The 20351-nt window shown below is 34.5% G+C and overlaps 1 protein-coding gene across 14 annotated transcripts; it reads right to left on the bottom strand.

The window, feature by feature from the left end:
* Positions 1-10973: 10973 nt before the first annotated feature.
* Positions 10974-19409, bottom strand: LOC18437870 (S-adenosyl-L-methionine-dependent methyltransferases superfamily protein). Of its 14 annotated transcripts, none has more exons than XM_088873229.1 (13): positions 19300-19409; positions 19054-19131; positions 17859-17911; positions 17670-17772; positions 17172-17221; positions 16119-16168; positions 15703-15811; positions 14971-15031; positions 14795-14847; positions 13201-13293; positions 12352-12415; positions 11930-12037; positions 10974-11717 (listed from the first exon to the last, which is right to left on the bottom strand). In XM_088873229.1, the coding sequence occupies exons 7-13, from the start codon at positions 15766-15768 to the stop codon at positions 11338-11340; spliced, it is 825 nt and encodes a 274-aa protein (XP_088729355.1). In that variant the 5' UTR covers positions 15769-15811; positions 16119-16168; positions 17172-17221; positions 17670-17772; positions 17859-17911; positions 19054-19131; positions 19300-19409; the 3' UTR covers positions 10974-11337. The 14 variants fall into 14 exon arrangements, with proteins under 14 accessions (XP_088729355.1, XP_088729350.1, XP_088729352.1 ...); XM_088873224.1 differs by having other exon boundaries at positions 17670-17763; XM_088873226.1 differs by having other exon boundaries at positions 10974-11582; positions 17670-17763.
* Positions 19410-20351: the final 942 nt, after the last annotated feature.

Raw genomic sequence — 20351 nt, 5'->3', positions numbered from 1 at the left:
GGACCCTCTTCCACTCATGCGTATAGAACCTTAAAAGATCATCATTAAAGTTGGCATGGATATCTAGAAAAGTTATCACATGGGTGTGGGGCTTGACTTTTTATAGATCCGTGCCAAATTTAATAGTGATCCTTTGAGGTCCTACATACATGAGTGGGGGAGGGTCCTATAGGACCATTCTCTATTTAAAATGTGATTTTTTTACGAAAACCTTTTGCACCATCTGAATTCATTTTGAGCCCTATGAGGTTTTTACAAACAATATCCATCTTAAAGATGAATGTTAGCGAGTCAGCGGGCTCTTGTACCCAAATCTGATGAAATTATAAAATATTGACAAACAAGCACATAGGGGTGTGGTTTGTATAAGGTTGACGCCCTACATAATCAAAGTAAGGCATACCTTCAAATAGTGCCGAAATATATTATTTCAGTATTAGAAATCTCTATGAAGGCTTGAAATTTATTTTCATATTTAATTATAAAATTTGAAGATTAAAAAATAGTGTAAGAAAATCTATGAACACTTGAAAATTAACAGTCTAGATAATACATTAAAATATGCATTATTTTTAAAACTTGAAATATAATTTTTCTCATATCCATAAATATTGAGGCCGAGATAATTGAATTAAGAGTTGTTCAACATTAAAACAACCTCTTTTAATGAACTTTTGAAGTGCACCTTAATTTAATTGTTTAGGGCGTCACCATTATAAAAGCTTTTTCCATCAAATAGATATAAGATAACACATAATAGGATCAAGGATGGCAATGGACCCAACCAGACCCAGGACCCAACACGTAGACCTGACCTCGGGTCTTGGTAGTCATAGGGTATATATGGCAATCATGTACCTTTAGGCGCACGCTAGGTGTTCATATTGTCACAATATTGGCAACATTTACAGTATTATTGGCCAAAAAAGAAGCTCAGGACCATAGGGCATGTGATGGTAAAAAAATTGCAAAAAAAAAAAAATCCTCATAATCAAACAATGGATTCAACCAGACGCAAAACCAACATAGTATTCGGGTTAGCCACCCTAATTAGGATACTATGTAATTAAAAGTATTCAAGCTATATACATTTTTTTTTCTAAAATATTAGGATAATATGTAGTCTTGAAAATACAAAAGCATTATCCTGATCTTCAAATTTCTAATATTAAAAATCATTTTCTCAAGCCCGAAACAAAATACGAATAGACAAAAGAAAGTTGGTTGCTATCACCTCATCAATCTATGTGATCATTTCAATGAAAAAGGAGAGAGAGATCATACGAAAAAAAGTCAATTGCGATTACCTTATGTCTGTTATCAACCTATATGATCATCGTCGTCATCATTTAAAGCTTATTCCAATTATTTGGGGTCAACTATGTGAATCTTATTCATCGATTCTTCTCTATCAAATGTCATATTCTTAATAAGATAAAAATTCTCCTTAGAGTCTTCTACTTGACCTGTATAGCACGTCGATTCAAGAGAATGTTCTAGCTAACCCTTGTTTATTCGTCACTGGACTTGAGTAGTATAGCGTGTTGCTTAAAAAGAATGCCCTAGTATAAGCATATCACATAGGTTCAAAATTCATTAAGATATGATAAAATTTTATACTACCTGTTTACCTAACCGAACCCACCACTTTTACCTGAGGTTGGGAGAGTTTATGGGAAATTCTAAGATCCTCATCATTCATCAATTTATATGATCATTTGCGTATAGATGGGTAAAGGTTTACCATCCCAAGATGGATATTAAAGTCATCTCTGTGTTGTGTGTTATCCATTATCCATTAACATTAAATGTGATCGAAAGCAAAAACACATTTTTTGTAAGGAAAAGTACACAAAGAGAACGTTTACTTTTAATATAAAAATATTACATATGCGAGATTAAGTAGTTGTACCATTGACTATACTTAAAATGAAAAAATTCTCACCAGCTTTATAAAATAAATGAAACATCATATTTTGCAACTACCAATCCGAGATATATAGCTTAATTTGTGGGGGTTTTTGAAACAAGTGGAGTTAAGAAATGGACAGAGACGAACAGTTAAGAATGGCTTCTCAAATTAATGTTTTAAAAAAATAAGATTTTACACGTTTAGTGGCCTACACAGACATAGCCTAAAGTTTGTCTTTATTAATATAAAAGAGAGAGAAGCTAATGATGTAGATGATGGATTAGCCAAATATGGAAGCTCCTTGTCCTCGATCTGTTTCCGATGCCTGGATTCCAAATTTGTAATCTGATGCTTTTCCAGCACCCTATCAATAAAACTTATTAACCTTGTCTAGAGAGAGAGGGGGGATTTGATTTTTGAAAGAGTGAATTCTAAGTATAATGAGCTCATTTCCTATTATTTCCAGATGAGGAACTTTTGGGATTCTCACTTTAGAACCTACCCATGTAAATAAGAGAATACATATGATATTCCATGAGATGGATACCATTAATTTTCTTAATGAAAAAGAGTAAAAAGAGAAAAAGAAAAGATAAGGTATCATGAAAAGCAATTCCAACTCCTGCATGGCTAAAATGACTCACTCTCTCTCTCTCTCTCTCTCTATCCTGGGATCTCCCCTCAATCCTTTCACCACCTGAAAAGCAAGTGGAAGAACCTCAAAAGCATCAAAGACTGTAGCTTTGTCGTCATCTCACTCTATTCTGTTTGTCTTTATCCACCTTCATTATTTTCCATATGCATAATAATGTCATCACTTTCTTGCCTAACAACCCCTCAAATTGCTTCCCTTCCAAAATAATAGACAAATATACCCCCTCTCCCTAGTTTTAGAGAGAGCATAAAAAGTTAAGTCATTAGCAGGTAAATTAACTTAGGAAATATATGATAAAATTGTTTATTTTTTTGGTATAAAGAAGTCATGATCATTACCAACGGTTAAAAATGATATTAAGTGGCTAGAGTGTATATTCACCGTGGATAAAGTATTAGATATAATTTCATCAAATATATGATATGGAAGCTTTTGACTTTATTGAGGGTACGACATTTAATAGAACAGAATGGTAAAGCAAGATTTGTGCAGTCGACCACAAATAATTAAAAAAAACTCTGATAATAATGATGGCACACATTTTAAGCTGTCGAATTTCACATCCGATGACTAAAAATTACTATAACATATCTTATAATATACTATATACTCTCCCCATGTAAACAATTCAATCAAATATTTGTCTTCCATGTTGTATTTGGTTTTTCAGCGCTTCCCAACCATACGATGGAGTTGGGACATGTTCTTTCTCCACTAGAACCCTGCAATTATCGATATCACGCAATTTAGCACAGTACATGAATGCATGATATCATCATTTGAGCCTTATCGAACTACTTAATTTTGGTTACATTAATCGTTTCTATCATTCCACTCTATCTAAGGTCATTCTCTCTCGTATCTCTTCTCATTATATGCATCATTCTAAGATGATGGTCTTATATTATTCCTTAATATGGTAGGCTTACAATATTATTTGATATTTATTTTGCTTAGAGTGAAGAAATAATAAATAAATAAATGGTTAGTGGGTGATTTTCTTTTATGAATATTAACCAAAAAATAAGGAGCAAGTTTGTACAAGGTCTTAACCATATACTTATAGTTAGGCGCATCTCAAAAATCTATTGAAAAGATCTGGCCTACCTGACACTAAAAAGACCATTTAGTTCAGCATCTCAAATTCAAGATATATGAATATCAAAAAGACAAGAAAAAAAAAAATTTGCGTCTGAAAACAGTGCATCTTTTAAAACATTATTTGGATTGTCTATTTTTAAGACTTTCAATAATTTTTAGATTTACACGATATGCACCATTTTCATAACATTAAGTTTTATGATTACATGTCAAAATAAATTTTCAAGTCATCACCAAATTTTTGGGACCAGAATAATATCTTCCAAGGCATAGCAAGTAGGGCTGGTAATGGATGGACCAGCCCTAAGCCACAAAACAGGGTTAGGCTAGGTGGGGACTAACACTAAAAAAAAAAAAATAAGAAGAAGAAAAAAATAAGAAAAATAAAGGTTGGGTTGAACCGACCTCACCCAGGCTCAGTCCATACCTCGGACCATGGTAGCCTAGATCTAGCCTGGCCCGCAGGCTACAAATTATGGCACGAGCCCTAGTTTTTCATTGTTGACCCGACATAGGGATAGCAACTTGTCGGGTATGGGCCCGGCCAGACTTGGACCCAAAAATATAGTGGGGGACCCAGAACTGAACCTAGACCTGACTCGCCAGCCTAATTTTTAGACCTATACCGGAATCCGAATCAGGTCTTGAGTGGGTTCCGGGTCATTGCGGCCCTTACCCGACCCGCCGACATATAAGTAACGATTTTAAACAACACACGTCAAGTGAGTCCCGTTCCTTGTCTAATTTCCCGACCCTTTTCCAACTTTTCCTTTTTCCTTCCCCTTTATAATTTTGTCATTTTCTCTCTCTTCTCTCTTAAAAACAAACCTTCGCTCCAACCAAGAGGCAAGAAGCACTGTTTCCACTGTCTAGAGAGAGAAAATGTCGAGAAAAGCGAGCAGTCGCGTGAGCTTCACCCCCACCTTGCCGGAAAACCCGACATCCTCTGAAATTCCGGCCACTATGGCCGCCAGGAATAGAGCTGGGTTCAAAATTCCGGCGAGTTTCTGCAACCTCCCACCGAGAAGAAGTAATGGGTTCTTTCGATTGAGAGTTTTCCGGTCTCTGAAAGAGAAGGTAGGGAGAGCTCTTTGTTGGGTCCCAAAAAAACCAGAAAAAGTTCAAGCCATTAAAAGGCGAGTTCCGGCTTGGTCTACTCCGGATTCTCACCATAGAGAGGCCATTGATGACTGCATTGAGTTCATTAATTCCAAGGCTTATTTAGAGAGATGTGTTTCAGTTCCAGAGAGAAGTAGGTGAGTGAGACTGTAATTTGGTTTTTTGTATGCATAGATTTTTTTATCTTGGGTTTTAATTTTGAAAGGAAGAGAGTGTTTGAGTGTGAGAAAGATTATTAGCGGTAATGGGTGTTTTTTGTTGGATTATATTGTTCGGTGCAGTTAGTCTCAGAAAGAAAGAGAGAACGAGACAGAGAGTACTTTTTGGTGCAGGTAGTCTCAGAGGAGAGAGAGAGAGAGAGAGAGAGAAAATACTTTTTGGTGGAGGTAGACTCAAAGAAGAGCGAGAGAGTAATGTTCAGTGAAATAAAGTGGCAGAGAGACTGAGAGCACTACTTAATTCTAATAGAGAGAGAGAGAGAGTAATGTTCAGTGAAATAAAGTCGCAGAGAGACTGAGAGGGAGAGAGAGTATTGTTAAGTGCACTACTGAATTCTAAGAGAGAGTAATGTTCAGTAAAATAAATTCACAGAGAGACTGAGAGGGAGAGATAGTATTGTTAAGTGCACAACTTAAGTCAGAGAGAGAGAGAGACAGAAAGTCTCAGAGACAGAAAAAACTTCAGTACACTAAATTTGCAGAGAGAGATATACAGAGAGAATTGTTTTAGAAAGCGGGTTTGAGACCCCGAAAATAGCAGAGAGAGAAGAAAGATGGGTGGAGGAGAGAGAGATGGGTCGGCAGGTAGAGAGAGATGGATTGGCAGGTGAGGTGAGAGAAAGAAGAGAGAGAGAGAGAGGGACGGCAGGTGCAGAGAAGAGTATCTTTTCCATTCTCATTTGCCAATAACCAATGTACAAAGACAGAGGGGGAGTTTATTTTGTTTATTGCAGTATGATACCGTAAAGGTTTTGATGTCATGAGGTGGCGTGTGTATATTATGTATATGGACAAGAATTTTGGAGTGTAGTTATTGTGTGTTGCTACTACATTTACATGTGCAACAACTTTGGACTCTTGCTTTTTTTTAGTGAATGAAGTTATCAGTAGAGAGAGAGATTTGACAACGTGTGATTAAGGTTTAGAGAGAGAAAGAAGAGAGAGAGAGTTGGACTATAGTTTTTGTGGAAATATGGGAGTGACCCCCAAAGTTTACTGAATTGGTCTAAGTCCTAGTGAAAATGGCCTCTAAGATCACACGTGTTCCCCAAAGTTCACTGAATTGGTCTAAGTCTTAGTGAAAATGGCCTCCAAAATCACATGTGTTTCCCAAAGTTTACTTAATTGGCCTAAGTCTTAGTGAAAATGGCCTTCAATTGAATTGGTCTAAGTCTCAGTGAAAATGGCCTCCAAGATCACATGTGTTCCCCAAAGTTTACTGAATTGGTCTAAGTCTTGGTAAAAATGGCCTCCAACTGAATTGGTCTAAGTCTCAGTGAAAATGGCCTCCAAGATCACATGTGTTTCCCAAAGTTTACTGAATTGGTCTAAGTCTTGGTAAAAATGGCCTCCAACTTAATTGGTCTAAGTCTTAGTGAAAATGGCCTCCAAGATCACATGTGTTTTCTCAAGTTTACTGAATTGGTCCAAGTCTTAGTGAAAATGGCCTCCAAGATCACATGTGTTGCGGGACAAGATAGATACAAAGAATAGTTGTGAGTGTAAAATGTATATATAATATGAAGGAAAAGCTTTCTATGTTTTCCCTATAACATAGAAAGTTCTATCCTCCTCTTTATCCAATCGTTCATTTTTTAATGGACGGTTAAGATTGTTTCAATCACAATGTCACATCTCTATATTATTTTATTTTTAATTTTTTTTCTATAAATTATTTCGACACTAAATTTTAGACATCCATTTCTCTATTAAACTTAGATTAACGAAAAATATATAAAAAAAAAAATTTCGATAAAATAAAATGACCAAAATACCCCTAAAAAATCAAGGGGTATTTTGATCATTATATTTTATAAAAAAACTATTGATAATATTTTGTATAGTTGCACCCAGCTTTTAAAAAATCGCCGAGTCGAACCGGACTCGCCCGGTTCGACTCGGAATTCACGAAAAAGGTACCGGAACGGTTCAAAAACCGGGAATCGTCCGGTTCTAGAGAGAACCGGACGATCCGCACAGTGACTCGCCGATTCACTGTGCGGAATCGGCGAGTCCGTGAAGAACACGGGTTGCACAGTGTTCTTCACGGATTTTTTCAAATTTGTCATTTTTTGATCATTTTTTTTGTTTTTTTCTGCATGTGATCTGTTTTGCAAGCTGTAAACAGCTTTATTCAGCTTTTTCAAGGATTAAATGGTGGAAAAATTGGTTGTTTTTTTATCAAGAAAAATTCGGGGTTTAGGGTTTCCGCCATTTCTGAACTTTCATGCCAAATAGGGCATGAATATTTCAAAATTTGTAGGCATATTGATCTTAAAGCTGTGAATCAAAAGCTTTTGTTACTAATTTGTGATAATCGTTGAGAAAAACAGAGTTTTTTGGAGATTGAAAGCTTCGGTTCACAAAAACAGGTAAGAACTTTGGGTTTTTTTTTTTTTCCGCCATTTGATTTATTTCACGGCATATTTTGAACAAAATGAGTTCAATAATTAGGGTTTTTAATCTTTATTGTGTCTAGTATGATTTAAAATTTTCAATTTTACGTAATCTGATCAATTACAGCAAGAAATTTGATATGAACAGTGAGATGTCTGCGGAACCAAATTCCGCTGTTTTTTTTTTTTTTTTTCCGCCTTTTGATTTTGTTTTCATGATATATTTGAAATAATGTGTTACAAATTTAGGTTTTTGATTCCTTATATTGTTGTTTATCAGAAAATATAGTCAATTGGATGTAATTTATTCACTTGGAGGTGAATTTTTGAGTTAAAATCGCTTATGTAAAACGACTCTGTGAAGAACAACTTTTTTTTTTTTTTTTTTTTTTTTTTTTTTTTTTTTTGTGTAGCCCATGATAGAATTTTTTGTAATCTATGATCGAATTTTTCTAATCCATGATCAAAATGTTTGTTTTTTTTTCTTGTAATCCATGATCGAATTTTATTTTTTATTTTTTATTTTTGTAACCCATGATAGAATTTTTTGTAATCCATGATCGAATGTTTTGTAATCCATGATCGAAATGTTTGTTTTTTTTTTGTAATCCATGATCGAATTTTTTGTTTTTTGTTTTTTATGTAACCCATGATAGAGTTTTTTGTAATCTATGATTGAATTTTTTGTTATCCATGATGTAATTGTTTTTTTCTTTTTTTGTAATCCACGATCGAATTTTTTGTTTTTTTTTGTTTTTTTTTTTTGTAATGCATGATCGAATTTTATGTAATTCATGAACGAATTTTTTGTAATCCATGATAGAATTTTCTGTAATCCATGATCGACTTTTTTGTAATCCATGATCGAATTTTATGTAATCCATGATCGAATTTTTTGTAATCCATGATAGAATTTTCTGTAATCCATGATCGACTTTTTTGTAATCCATGATCGAAATGTTTGTTTTTTTTACTTGTAATCCATGATCGAAATTTTTGTGTTTTTTTTTTTTTGTAACCCATGATTGAATTTTTTGTAATCCATGATCGAATTGTTTTTTTCTGTTCTTGTAATCCACGATCGAATTTTTTGTTTTTTTATGTTTTTTTTTTTTTTGTAATCCATGATCGAATTTTATGTAATCCATGATCGAATTTTATGTAATCCATGAGCGAATTTTTTGTAATCCATGATCGAATTTTTTGTAATCCATGATCGAATTTTTAGAAAATTTATGATTTTTTTTTTTTAATCCATGATCGAACTTTTTGAAAATTTGTTAATTTTTTTTTTTAATCTATGATCGAATTTTTTGAAAATTTGCCGTACTTTTTTTTTTTTTATTTCTTTGTATCCATGATCGAATTTTTTGAAAAATGATGATTTTTCGAAAAGATGTGAAAATCGTGATAAAGTTTTGATTATCATGATGTATTAAACATTTAAACCCAATTTTTAATTTTTATTGTTTGAGTTTGCTGTAATTTTTTTTTTTTTTTTTTCAAGATCGAATTTTTTGAAAATTGATGATTTTCCGAAAAGATGTGAAAATCGTGACAAGGTTTTAATTATCATGAGGTATTAAACCATATTTTAAATTTTTATTGTTAAAGTTTTTGTTGAAAAAATTGTATGTTGATGGATTATTTATGCAAAAAAATGTATGTTATTATATTTTCAATACAAAACTGTATTTTTTTTATCTGTTGTTCATGGATTTTTTAGTTGGAAATTTGGAATGACTGATGTTAGCCGATTTTTTGAAGAATTGTTTTTATTATTAATTTTTTAATGCAAAAAATGTATGTTCTTGATAATTGAGTTGTAGCCATGTTTGGAGCTTGCATTTTGTATTATTCTAAATGTTTGTAATTGATATGTACGAAAATATTATTGTCCTTTTGCAATAACAAATTACAACGAATATGACTACATGAACTACCGCAACATATTATCATTACATATGGTGATTATTTTTCTTTTTGAACTGTCAGGTTAATTTAAACTTTTTACATCTTAATTTAGATCGTATGTTACTAATTTTATGCTTTATTGTAGTCCATGTATGTTGATATACTTATTCCATGATAATTCTATGTTTATCCTTTTGTGTGATGTAAATTAAATGTTGAATGGCGGTTCATGCAGGGGAAGAACATATCAATATTCGCATATTCATTCAAAAACATGAAAATTCTTAATGGAGTACCCTCATTTTTTATTGAATTCCTAAAAAACAATATTTATAATGAATTTTAATAATTTTTTCGGATTTTTTTGAAGCTTTATTCTGATCGATTCACCCGATTCCGATCCGGATCGCCGATTCACCGATCCGGATCGCCGATTCACCGATCCGGATCGGTTTTTGAAAAGCCCGATCCGAGTCACCGATCCGGTTTTTAAACCATTGGTTGCACCCCAATGAGAAGATGGCACATACCAAATTTCATATTCAGAAAAATTGTATTAAAAAAACTAAAAATAAAATACTTTGAGACATCGGATCTAAGATCAACCGGTGAGTAACTCTCTTGTTAAAAAATAGACTGCAGGATGGTAAAAAGAGGATAGAATTTCTATGTTGTAAGGAGAACATAGAAAGCTTTTCTTAATATAAAAACCTCGTATATATAAAAAAATTTGTATTATTATCAAGCTGATAATGGGTAGGATCAGATCCGGATTAATTGGGAGCCAGATTCGAACTCAAAAAGTATATATGGGATCCATATCAGAACCCTATCAGATCCAAAAAAATTATTTTATATAGTACTTGACAAAATATTATATAATATATATGTATGTATATAATAATATGTAATATTTTTATTATAAAACTATTTATAAAAAAATCGCAATTATTCTTAACCATTAGATGTCAAATTACATGACTCAGATCGTATCACAAAGTTCTAGATTTTTTCTTTTCAACTTTTTGAGTTTCCTCGATGGTGCTTTTACGATCACATAGTTTTGAAATATGATGGGCAAGAGCAATCGTAACTTCTTCGTACCAAAAGTAAAGTAAATGGTCTCCTCGCATACATTTCCATAAAATAATACCTCAATAAATGTAGACCCTCCCTCTCTCTCTCTCTTACACACAAACCTCACGTCTAAAACTAAAAAGCTCATGTTTCAAACATCCACCATACTCTAGTAGTTGATAGGTTAATTATTGAAGTAAGGAAAAAGTTTATTTAAAGATGCCCCTCAACCAAAAAAAAAAGTAGTTTTAACGTTGAAAAATCCTTTGATTGATCATCTCGATACCGAGATGTATGACTATGAAAAATAAAAAAAATTTAAGTCTAAAAAATAATACATTTTACAACATATTATCTACACGGTCCATTTTCAAGATTTTCATATGTTTATAGATCTAATTGATTTTAACCATTTTTTAAATTTAAAATTTTATAATTAGATATAAAAATAGATTTTGAGATAATCCTAAGAACATTTTACATCAAAATTATATAATACCATGATAAAATTTGAAGGTGCACCTTACCTCTACACCTACGGATGCATCCGTATGCAAACTGCACCCATTAAAGAAACCATAAACAGTAAGAAATATCAATAATTTTATTATGGAATGCATCAGAAAAGTGGCCTCATTAACTCATTAACTGAACTTGAAGAAATAATCTTAGAATTCCAGCCAATATTTGTAAAGCAGTAAGATGCAAACCCCAGCATGATTCTTGTTGAGGATCCAATACACACTGTTGAAGAGGGTGGCCAAGGCCACAAATTCAATATTTTTGCTATGCAACTTAACAAGGAAGAGAGAGAGCACACATTCTCTTTCTCTCTCTAAAAAATTCTCTCTCTCTCTCTCTCTGGAAAAAAAACAGAAAACAAAAGAAAAGGAACATAACCATTTGCAGCTCTTGCCTTTGCCAATCGATACAGAACTAAGAGAGTCAGGAGTCAAGGGAAAGCTTGTTCAGCTCTTTTGTAGCATGGGCAGCCTGCTTCTTGAGTTCAAGGGCCATTTTATAGGGTGGCGCAATAGGCGGCTGAACAGGGTCTAGGCTTTGATAAGAAGATCCTTGCGTTGTTGAGCAGAGAGGATAAGAGCGATCCGAATCATATCCACTAAGGTCACCACAAGCTAGAAATGGAATATAGACCTTGTTTGGTCCTTCTAGCCAGCCACTACTACAATCTACCAAACCAAACCAAAACAAAATAATTGTTCCAGGAAACAGTCTAAAACAAGGACTTGGATCAGGTCTCGCTTGGGCCCAAGCCCAAGTCAGGTCTGACAGACTCAGGAGTCTCTCAGCGACACTGCCGAGTCCTAAAAAAAATTAAAATACCGGGAACTAGTCACAGCCGAATCCTAAAATTTCAAAAAGAAAAAAATTAAAAATTAAAAATACTCGAGAGAGAAAGATCGAGAGAGAAAGATCGAGAGAGAGAGAGAGAGAGAGAGTAACTAAACTACCCAAAACCAAATAGACAACCGTGCAGAGAAGAAAGACAGCAAAATATTGGATGGATGAGGATCACCAGTATCAATGGTTCCCGACGGAGAACCCACTTTCTCCAGCAGCCGATACAAGTCTTTCTCGTTGAATCCTTCAGGTGGACTGTAATTTTCACATACTGCAAAAGCTTCTGCAAAATTGCATCAAAAGTTTTAAGAATAAAAAAGAAAATTGCATGAAAATAACAGCTTGACATATTCATGGGCATTTCAACTGTTACGACAGTCACTTTCTTTGACAGATGAGAGAAACGGAGGGAAATGTACAAAAAAAAAAAAATACATTCGCAAACTGAGAAAGATGAACAGAGAAGATGAGTCTAGGGCAGATGGTTCTCAACAGGTTATTGCAAAAGCATGGCTTCCTGCTTAAATATTAAACATGAGCAGGAGAGAGGTATCACTAACCAACGAAGAGAGAGAGAGAGAGAGAGAGAGCACTGACCAATGCTGGAGTTCCGACTACTCTTAGGCTTTGCAAAAGTTACAATAGGGAAAAACAACTTGAGCTGCACATGCAACAACATGGAAGGGTTTCAGCATCTGTGGTTCTAAATTTCCAGCAAAAAAGTGAGAATTATTTCTGTCTGAAGGATGACAGAGCAGAAGGAAGTCAAATATAATGTAATGGATCACACACATATAAAATAAAATAACCTACATTTTATTGATAACTCGGTAACAAGTTAATGGCACTGTCTTTCTATTAGACAGATACAATAGTAGCAAGTTTGATATGAACATTAAATCAAACTAAGATTAAATCAAACTCCGTCCAATTTAATGGTCACAGTTTTGGTTCATCGTTTTACTTCTCATCAGCTCATTCCTATTTTCCTACTACCATGTTCTTTAACTTGTCATCATAAACACCAGTGCAAGTCTAGATGATGAGCTCTATATTTCACCAGACCATGCATTCTTGTCAGGCCTTACCACTCTCTCAGACTGCATTTTTTGAGGCCTAAATGATTTCAAGGTTTTTAAGTAATCATCATATTTCATTGCCAAGCATAAGAGACACAGGTTAAGTGCAAGCAATTATCATCTCCCTCCCTCTGTCCTTCTGTCCCCCCCTTGCCCCCCTTTATGACCCAGCAATCATATGAATACAAGAGGCAGATGCAGTTGGTCCAGGTTCTCAAATGCAATAGCAAGCATTTGACTACAAGAAACCTCCCTCCCTCCCTCCCTCGATAAAATTCAAAATACAATGAATCAAATAATATAACAACTAAAGGACACATAAGATAAATTTACCCAAAAGAAAGGATGCAAAGGAAAAATAACATACTTGGCAGTAGAGGAGGCTTGTGTCTTTACCCCGAAATATCTTAGCAATAAACTTTCCCCCAACTCGAAGAACATGGGTAACAATAGTTAAAGCCTGTAAAGATTAAAAAAATGGAATGATGTTTGTGTTCCCCAAAAATTTCATGGTTAATGCATTCAAAATGGGAGTTTCCAACTTTGTTCATAAAGAGAGAAATAGAAGAATCTACGTGAAGATTAATCAGCAATCTTAATTCTTGACATAAGCGAAAATGCTAGAATTTATGAGGCATGTGTACTTTTCACAGAATAAGATACAAGGCCGTCAACACATTTCTGTACAGAAGCTTGCAATGGATTGTGGCATGTGCATAGAAGACCATGTAGAAAACAAAGTGCCAAGCGAATAGATTACAAGTGGCGGGCTAACTTGCTAGTCAAGTTTAGATCCGACCTATTATACCACAAGATGCTTTTCTAATGCATAAGAGTACACGTTTAAATGACTCGTTGTGAAAAACTTTTTATTTTTTCTCAATGTCAAAGCAATCCATTTTCCTCAGGATCCCAAGTTCCCAACTGGGCCAATGCGTGCTAGAAGTCAATGGTTTTGCTAATTTCCGAATAACTGAAGACACACCACCATAGGACAGCTGAAACCTAACAATCATCCTTTTTGAGTAGTTCAGCAGTCAGATTCAAACTTGGGACGTAGTGTTGCGATAGTCAACACCTTAGCCAACCCAAGCCAAGCCCGAAAGTCCGAAACCAAGGATCATCTTATTATTGTGGCTTACTAGGCAGTCCATGCACACACCCTTACAATGAAAGATGAGCTAGACCGCTCCAAGACTTTCCTAATGAAACAAGAAAACAACTACCAAAGTTGATGGATGCATATCTTTTGTTCTACAAAATCCACATAGAATCCCACCAAAACAAAGTGGAATTCGTCAGTCACCAACACCTTCAATGTTCAACATGTGTATATCTTTTGACATTGTTTTTGGTGGCAAGGTCATTTCAATCTTTATGCATTTGAAGCTACAGATTAAACAGGCGACTAGCTCCATCCACATTATAAGGCTTTCAAATGTATTAAACCTATTATTTACAAGGACTTTATTCTTTTGATCTAGTGAATGACGCTCTCTCTGTTCATATTCATAAATGCATCTTGTTCATACAAGCAGTATGGTGAAGATCTTGAAGGACAAAAGTACATAGTCATTGACATGAAGACTATGAAAGTTGACACGTAAAGACTCACTTTTCTCCATGACCATTTTGCACCAAAGATCAAGAATACACCTTAAACCTTTAGCATCACTGATGAAGAGATATAAAATTGGAAGTTTGAATGCCAGAAAAGTATTACCAACTTCTACTGGGTCATAAACATGGAATGTTAGTCTAAGACCAATCGCTAATGTTAAGTTATCTTCTAACATAATCACCCCTTTAGCTGTTGAAAGTTGAGTTCCACTGGAAGTTCTCAATTTACTTTCACATTTCATCAGTTTCAGTCCAGCAAATCCGATATTCCATAACAATTAAGTCTTAAAAAGTCGTTAAAAATGATCTACCAGAGAAAATCAATGATGATTGTAACTTACAGCTAGGATCAGTTGGGACTGTACAAATTCATCCATATCATGGAGACCAGTAACTGCAATCGAAATGATATCGAGTCATATTTAGAATTTCCATGGACTAAATTGACAGCGCCTGCACAAACTTTGCAGAGAACAAACTACATGAGCTAGACAACACTCCGAATCACTTTTCTTACCATCAGGAGCACCATCACAAACAACCAAATCTGCTTTACACCCATCAAAATGTTTAATAACCTGTTAGAAAAGACAATTTACAGAATGGGAAAAAATCAAATTTATATGGAAGCCTAATATAAAGAAAACTTTAAGCCAGCTCTAAGTTGATCATAAATACCTCACCAGAACGAAAAGAAAACAACTCCTAAAAAAAGCTGACATCAAATGTCAATTATGAAGGTGGTGACCAATTGAACATAATTTTTACCATAAATTAAGGAAAATAAAAAGGGATACTTTCTATGGACAGGGCCATCAAGTCCTACAGCGCTGGACCCCACAAAAACTTTGGGCAGCGGCTTAAATTTTTCTTTCTTCTTTTCCAGTGGTGGGGGGAGAAGTTTAACAAGGTAAATCAAGATATGTTTACAAAATTTTAGGTCATATAAATCCTCCTAACATGGTTTCTGGTGGGTCGTCAATGCTGTAGAAATAGAAGGCGAGACCCTTCCACAGGTAGTTTTTTCCAACATAAAAAAAAACAAAACCTTTGCCATCAATATCATTTAAAATACAGAAAAAGAAGCATGGGGAATGAAAAATAGGCAGAGCAATGGAATTACTAGAGGTTGAGATGCCCCAGATAAAGTATTAAAAAAAGAGATGATAGACCACTAAAAGGAAACCAGCACATAATCAAAAGGGCTCAAATAAATTTGATAAAGATGATGTTCATGGGATATTATTACCACTTCAGCTGTCCGTGCATTAGTGATATCTCCTTGCACTTGAATAACACCATCAATAGGGGCCATGGGCTGTAAATCAATAGCAACAATAAGCGGAAGCTCGGATTCCCTGTGCAATGATTAAGCTGATAAGTATTGTGCACTCAGGTAGCATGGGAAGTATGCTAAAGAAGCCTCAAACTGGTGATGTATTATACAAGCAGTATAATAATTTATTTCTCAGATTTGCATGAATGGGTACCAATTTAAAAAGAACAACCAAAAGGTGGTAAGAGTAACTAAAGATGAAGATAATAAGCAATATAATCATGCAAAATTATATTGCTTACATAACCAATGAAAATTATCAATGCCTGCATATACAACAACAAATAAAAAACAGCACAACGGCAAGCAAGGAAACATATCGAACGCACCTTGTCTCTGGGGAAAGCTTGGCAGGGAGATATAACTTTCTGCTCAGGACCTAGGAATGAAAGTTTTCTCAGATGGTATCGAGTAATTAAAAATGTCACCAGAATTTCTGCAACTTATGAAAACTATAAAAGCGAGTGTGAAGTTGATGGACATCTCAAAAGCAACAAATAGGAAAATGACGTGTCCTTTCTAATATGAACAATATATTGTATTATCAAAATTTCAGAACAAATCCCAAAAATTCAGCAACCAGCAGGTGTCTTGCATCACCTCCAAGTCAGACGTTAGGATTCTTTTCCCTTTTTATGAATTAGCAAGCCGATTAGTTCAGGCAATACTTAGATAGCCCTTTGTCATCAACCATATCAAATGGCTACTCGAGCAATCTAAAAGACAGAGTACAATAGCTAGCAATCTCAGAATAAAGCAAGTTCAGATCCCAAATAGAAAAGGAAAAGCCTCCTCTCTCTTTCCTTTCTTTTTTTTTTCCTTTTTATTTTGGGCTGGGGGGGAGGGGGGGGGAGGAGCTAAAAGAAAGAAAGGAAAGCATGAGAAATTTGTTGCCATGAATTAACATTGGCAAGGTCTTAACAAGAGTAAGTAATCAATCAACCACAGATTTTTAAAATGACAAATTTAACCTTTCCATGTTATTTGGACCATTAAGGATCCAGTTTCATTGAGATTGTATTCCATAGACATAAATGACATCTGCTTTTTTGTTAAAGGGAATGCTTTACATTCCTTGTCCTGCTCTAATTTTCCATCACATTCAGCACATATGTACTCTGAAATGGTCAATAAGCCTACTCTTTTCTTGTTGATCTTTGATTCAGGAACCATTCAAGAAATTGCTGGCATCTTTATCCTCAACTTCTAAATTTCATTTCTTTCTTCCAGGAAACTAAAAGGTTTCACTTGGAGCTGATGAAACACCAAAGCATTCTCTTCCATGGGTAAACCAAAATAATATTAAAACCAAAGCCTGGGCAAACTACTAAAGACAGTATTGAACAGAATAACATTAAACCAAACCCCAGGTTAGAATTTACCTGACTCCAACTACCAGGAGCTGCACAAAGATCAACCACACGCTTTACTCCTACAAGCGAAAAAACCAGGCCCTCAAATATACTCAAAGGGACATATGCAGATTGAATAAAAGGACAGCCAAATTCCGGCTACAAAGGTAAAATGCATATGAAAATTCACATATGGAAGTACCAGTAAATGCCTACATCAGAAAGATAAACCAAAAAGCAGTAACAGGAACATCAAAAACAGAAGTATGAGAGGAGCCCAAGAAGTAACAACCAATCAACTTCTCAATAATCCTACGAGCAACAAGTGAAGGAAAAACCATTATGATGCTTAGGAGCATCGGAGGAGGTTATGATTTGAAGTTTTTTTTTTTTTTGTTCTTGGTAATTGGCTGGAGCAATATACTAGACTGTATATAGAGATAGAAAAAGAAAATGCCATAAGATTATTCAAGATGTGAAGAAAGTCCCATCAACACAAGAAAAAAAGGAAACAAAAAACAAGGATACCATCAAAGATATTGAACTCTTCATCGATCTGAAGAAGCTTGAAGGCACTGCGAGCTCGCCAACCTTCTTCTTTTGCTTTGCGATAATAAATATCCTACGCACCCTAATCAATTTTCGTTTAGGAAAACATGTATGTATACATATATGAGTGTGCACTACATTAAAGCAACTAAATACAGTGAATTTTACCCTCTTGTCCCTTGAAGCCTTTCCCATGATCTTTTATAACCAAAAAGATGAACCTACGCAGAAAAAAGTTCTAACATTAAAAATAATGTATCTTCGTGTATCCATTAGGCATGTAAGATAAACATGTATATATGTGTGTATTCATTTGTATGTGTATGTGTGAAAGAAATAACATCAATACATAAATGCATATGTATGTGATTATGCATGTGTGCATGGGACTCAGATTTCACACTACTCAACTGTGTTGGGAAAATGCCGGACTGACTGAGGATTCAGACTGGAGCTCTAGACCTAAAAACTGGGAAACACTCATCTCCCAGATTTTCTATAAGTACTTAAATTTCCTTCAATTTTTTTTTTTTCCGACTCGGACTCACCCAATACGGACCATGGGGGCTTGGGATCGGGACATAGTGAGTACCTAAATGAGTTTGACTTTTTATCACTGCTACTCACTCAAACACTAATTCAAACTTCAAAGAATTTATGCATTTTTTTTTTTTCAAAATTAGGAACAAAAAATAACTGAGTAATTGCTATATTGTTTTTTCCGACTGTATCTATCCCACTAGTTTCCTTTACTTTTTAAGATGAATTCCCAAACTTTGACTCAAGTTTTCAAGAAATTTTTTGCAAAACTTTTCAGGGTTTTCCCCAAACTTAAATAAAAGATTCGGAATTTTCAGACTTTCAGCCAATTCCCAAAAGATTTTTCATGTGACATGGTTTCCTATTAGTAGCGATCAAAATACAAAAATGCAGGTGTGAAGCATTAAATCTTGATGCGCTTGGCATAAAATTACAGTGGTTGCATACCGAAACAACACTCATATGTATCCCCTGAGACAAAAGAATATTCACTAGGAGCTTCTTAACTTCACACACTTAATCCCAATTTTAGAATTAAATTTTAAATAAAATAACACCTATTTTGTCATTCAAAATTCAAAAACGCAAATAAACAAGATGAACCTTTTGAATTCATTTCGATTTTCAAATTAATTATGGAAATCAACAGAAATAAATAAAAACAGAAAACATGAGTAACCAGCACCAATTTATCATTCAAAAACTGCAAATTAACAAAGTCCGCAAAATAACGAAGACTGCAAGAGTGGTCTTATAAAAAGAAACAGCATCAATGGAGAAAATAATTTTCAAGGGGCACAAGAAAAATGTCAAAAAGACTCACCAAATTCAGGTTTACACATGAATTCCTAACGGCATGACGCTCATCTGCATTCGAACTTCCGCAAACAATTCCCTGCCTCTGAAAACGAGTAATAAAACCCCATGTAAGCAAATGAATCATAAAAACCCTAGAAAACTGAGTGACACATAAAACCGTAGAGAAGTGATGGAACCACAAAAACCCTAAAAAATTGCCCAAAATTAACCAGAAAACCACCCAAATAAAAAAAAACCAACTGAGACGCACAAAAAAATCTTAGAAACACATGGAACAGAATCATAAAACCCTTGAAAAAATAAATTAAAGCAGGAAACTGAATTACCCCTAAAAATGGCGGCAATATATGAGAAGCCCACAGCAAGATAACGATGGACGCGCGTTTAAATATGGGAGATACCCCAAGAGGAGTTTTTACCTTCGTCATAATCATACAAATCCGTCGGATGTAAAATCGGGCGTTTACTGGTGTAGCATTGTCGCCGAAAGTGTGGGAAGTGATACCATCTCAGCCGCCCGAATTGACATCTGACGGATCACCGTGATGTGTGCTTTTCATTGATTTGACACATGAATTTGAGAAATAAATAAATAAACAATATTCAAATGCCAGATACAGTAAATCTCACAAAATATTCTTTGGATCATCAATTTATCTATTTTCAAGACTTTCATGTTTCTTGATTTGAACCATTTTTATTTTTAGATATTAAAAATTTATAAATAGAGATTAAAATAGATTATTTGGTCATTCTAAACATTTTTTAAACCAAATTTGCATTTTACAAGAAAGTCTAGAGGTATTTGATACCAAATTTGCATTGTTTAAAGTTTCGGCCTCATGCAAATCTCACCTTATAAGTAAAGAATAAGTTTATATAAGGTGTCAACCTTATACTGTACAGGTAATGTGCACCTAAAAAACCCACTAGAGAAGATTGTTCATATGCCGAAAAACCTTCAAATCGATCATCTTGACCTCGAGATTCATAGACGTGAAAAAATTAAAAAAATAAAAAGAAGTCTATGGTCCTAAAAATAGTTCATTTTTCGGATTATCTTGACCGTTCATTTTCAAGATTTCAAGTGTGTATAGATGTGCTTGTTCGTCACCATTTATGAAACCTTAAATTTCATAATAGGGGAACAATATATTTTCATATCATCCCAAGGCTTTACGGCACCGAAACTGCATTTTCAGCGTGGTTGCGAGGTGCACCTTACTTAAATAGTCTAAGTTGTCACCTTATACAAACGTCACCCTATAAGTAAATATCTTTAATGTATATATACATGAGAAA

The sequence above is a fragment of the Amborella trichopoda genome, chromosome 8 (genome assembly GCF_054954075.1).
Source record: "Amborella trichopoda isolate Santa Cruz 75 chromosome 8, AtrichopodaSantaCruz75HAP2 v2.0, whole genome shotgun sequence".
NCBI classification, from domain to species: Eukaryota; Viridiplantae; Streptophyta; class Magnoliopsida; order Amborellales; family Amborellaceae; genus Amborella; species Amborella trichopoda.
The sequence above is the reverse complement of the archived record's forward strand: the minus strand, read 5'-3'. Positions and strand labels throughout refer to the sequence as shown.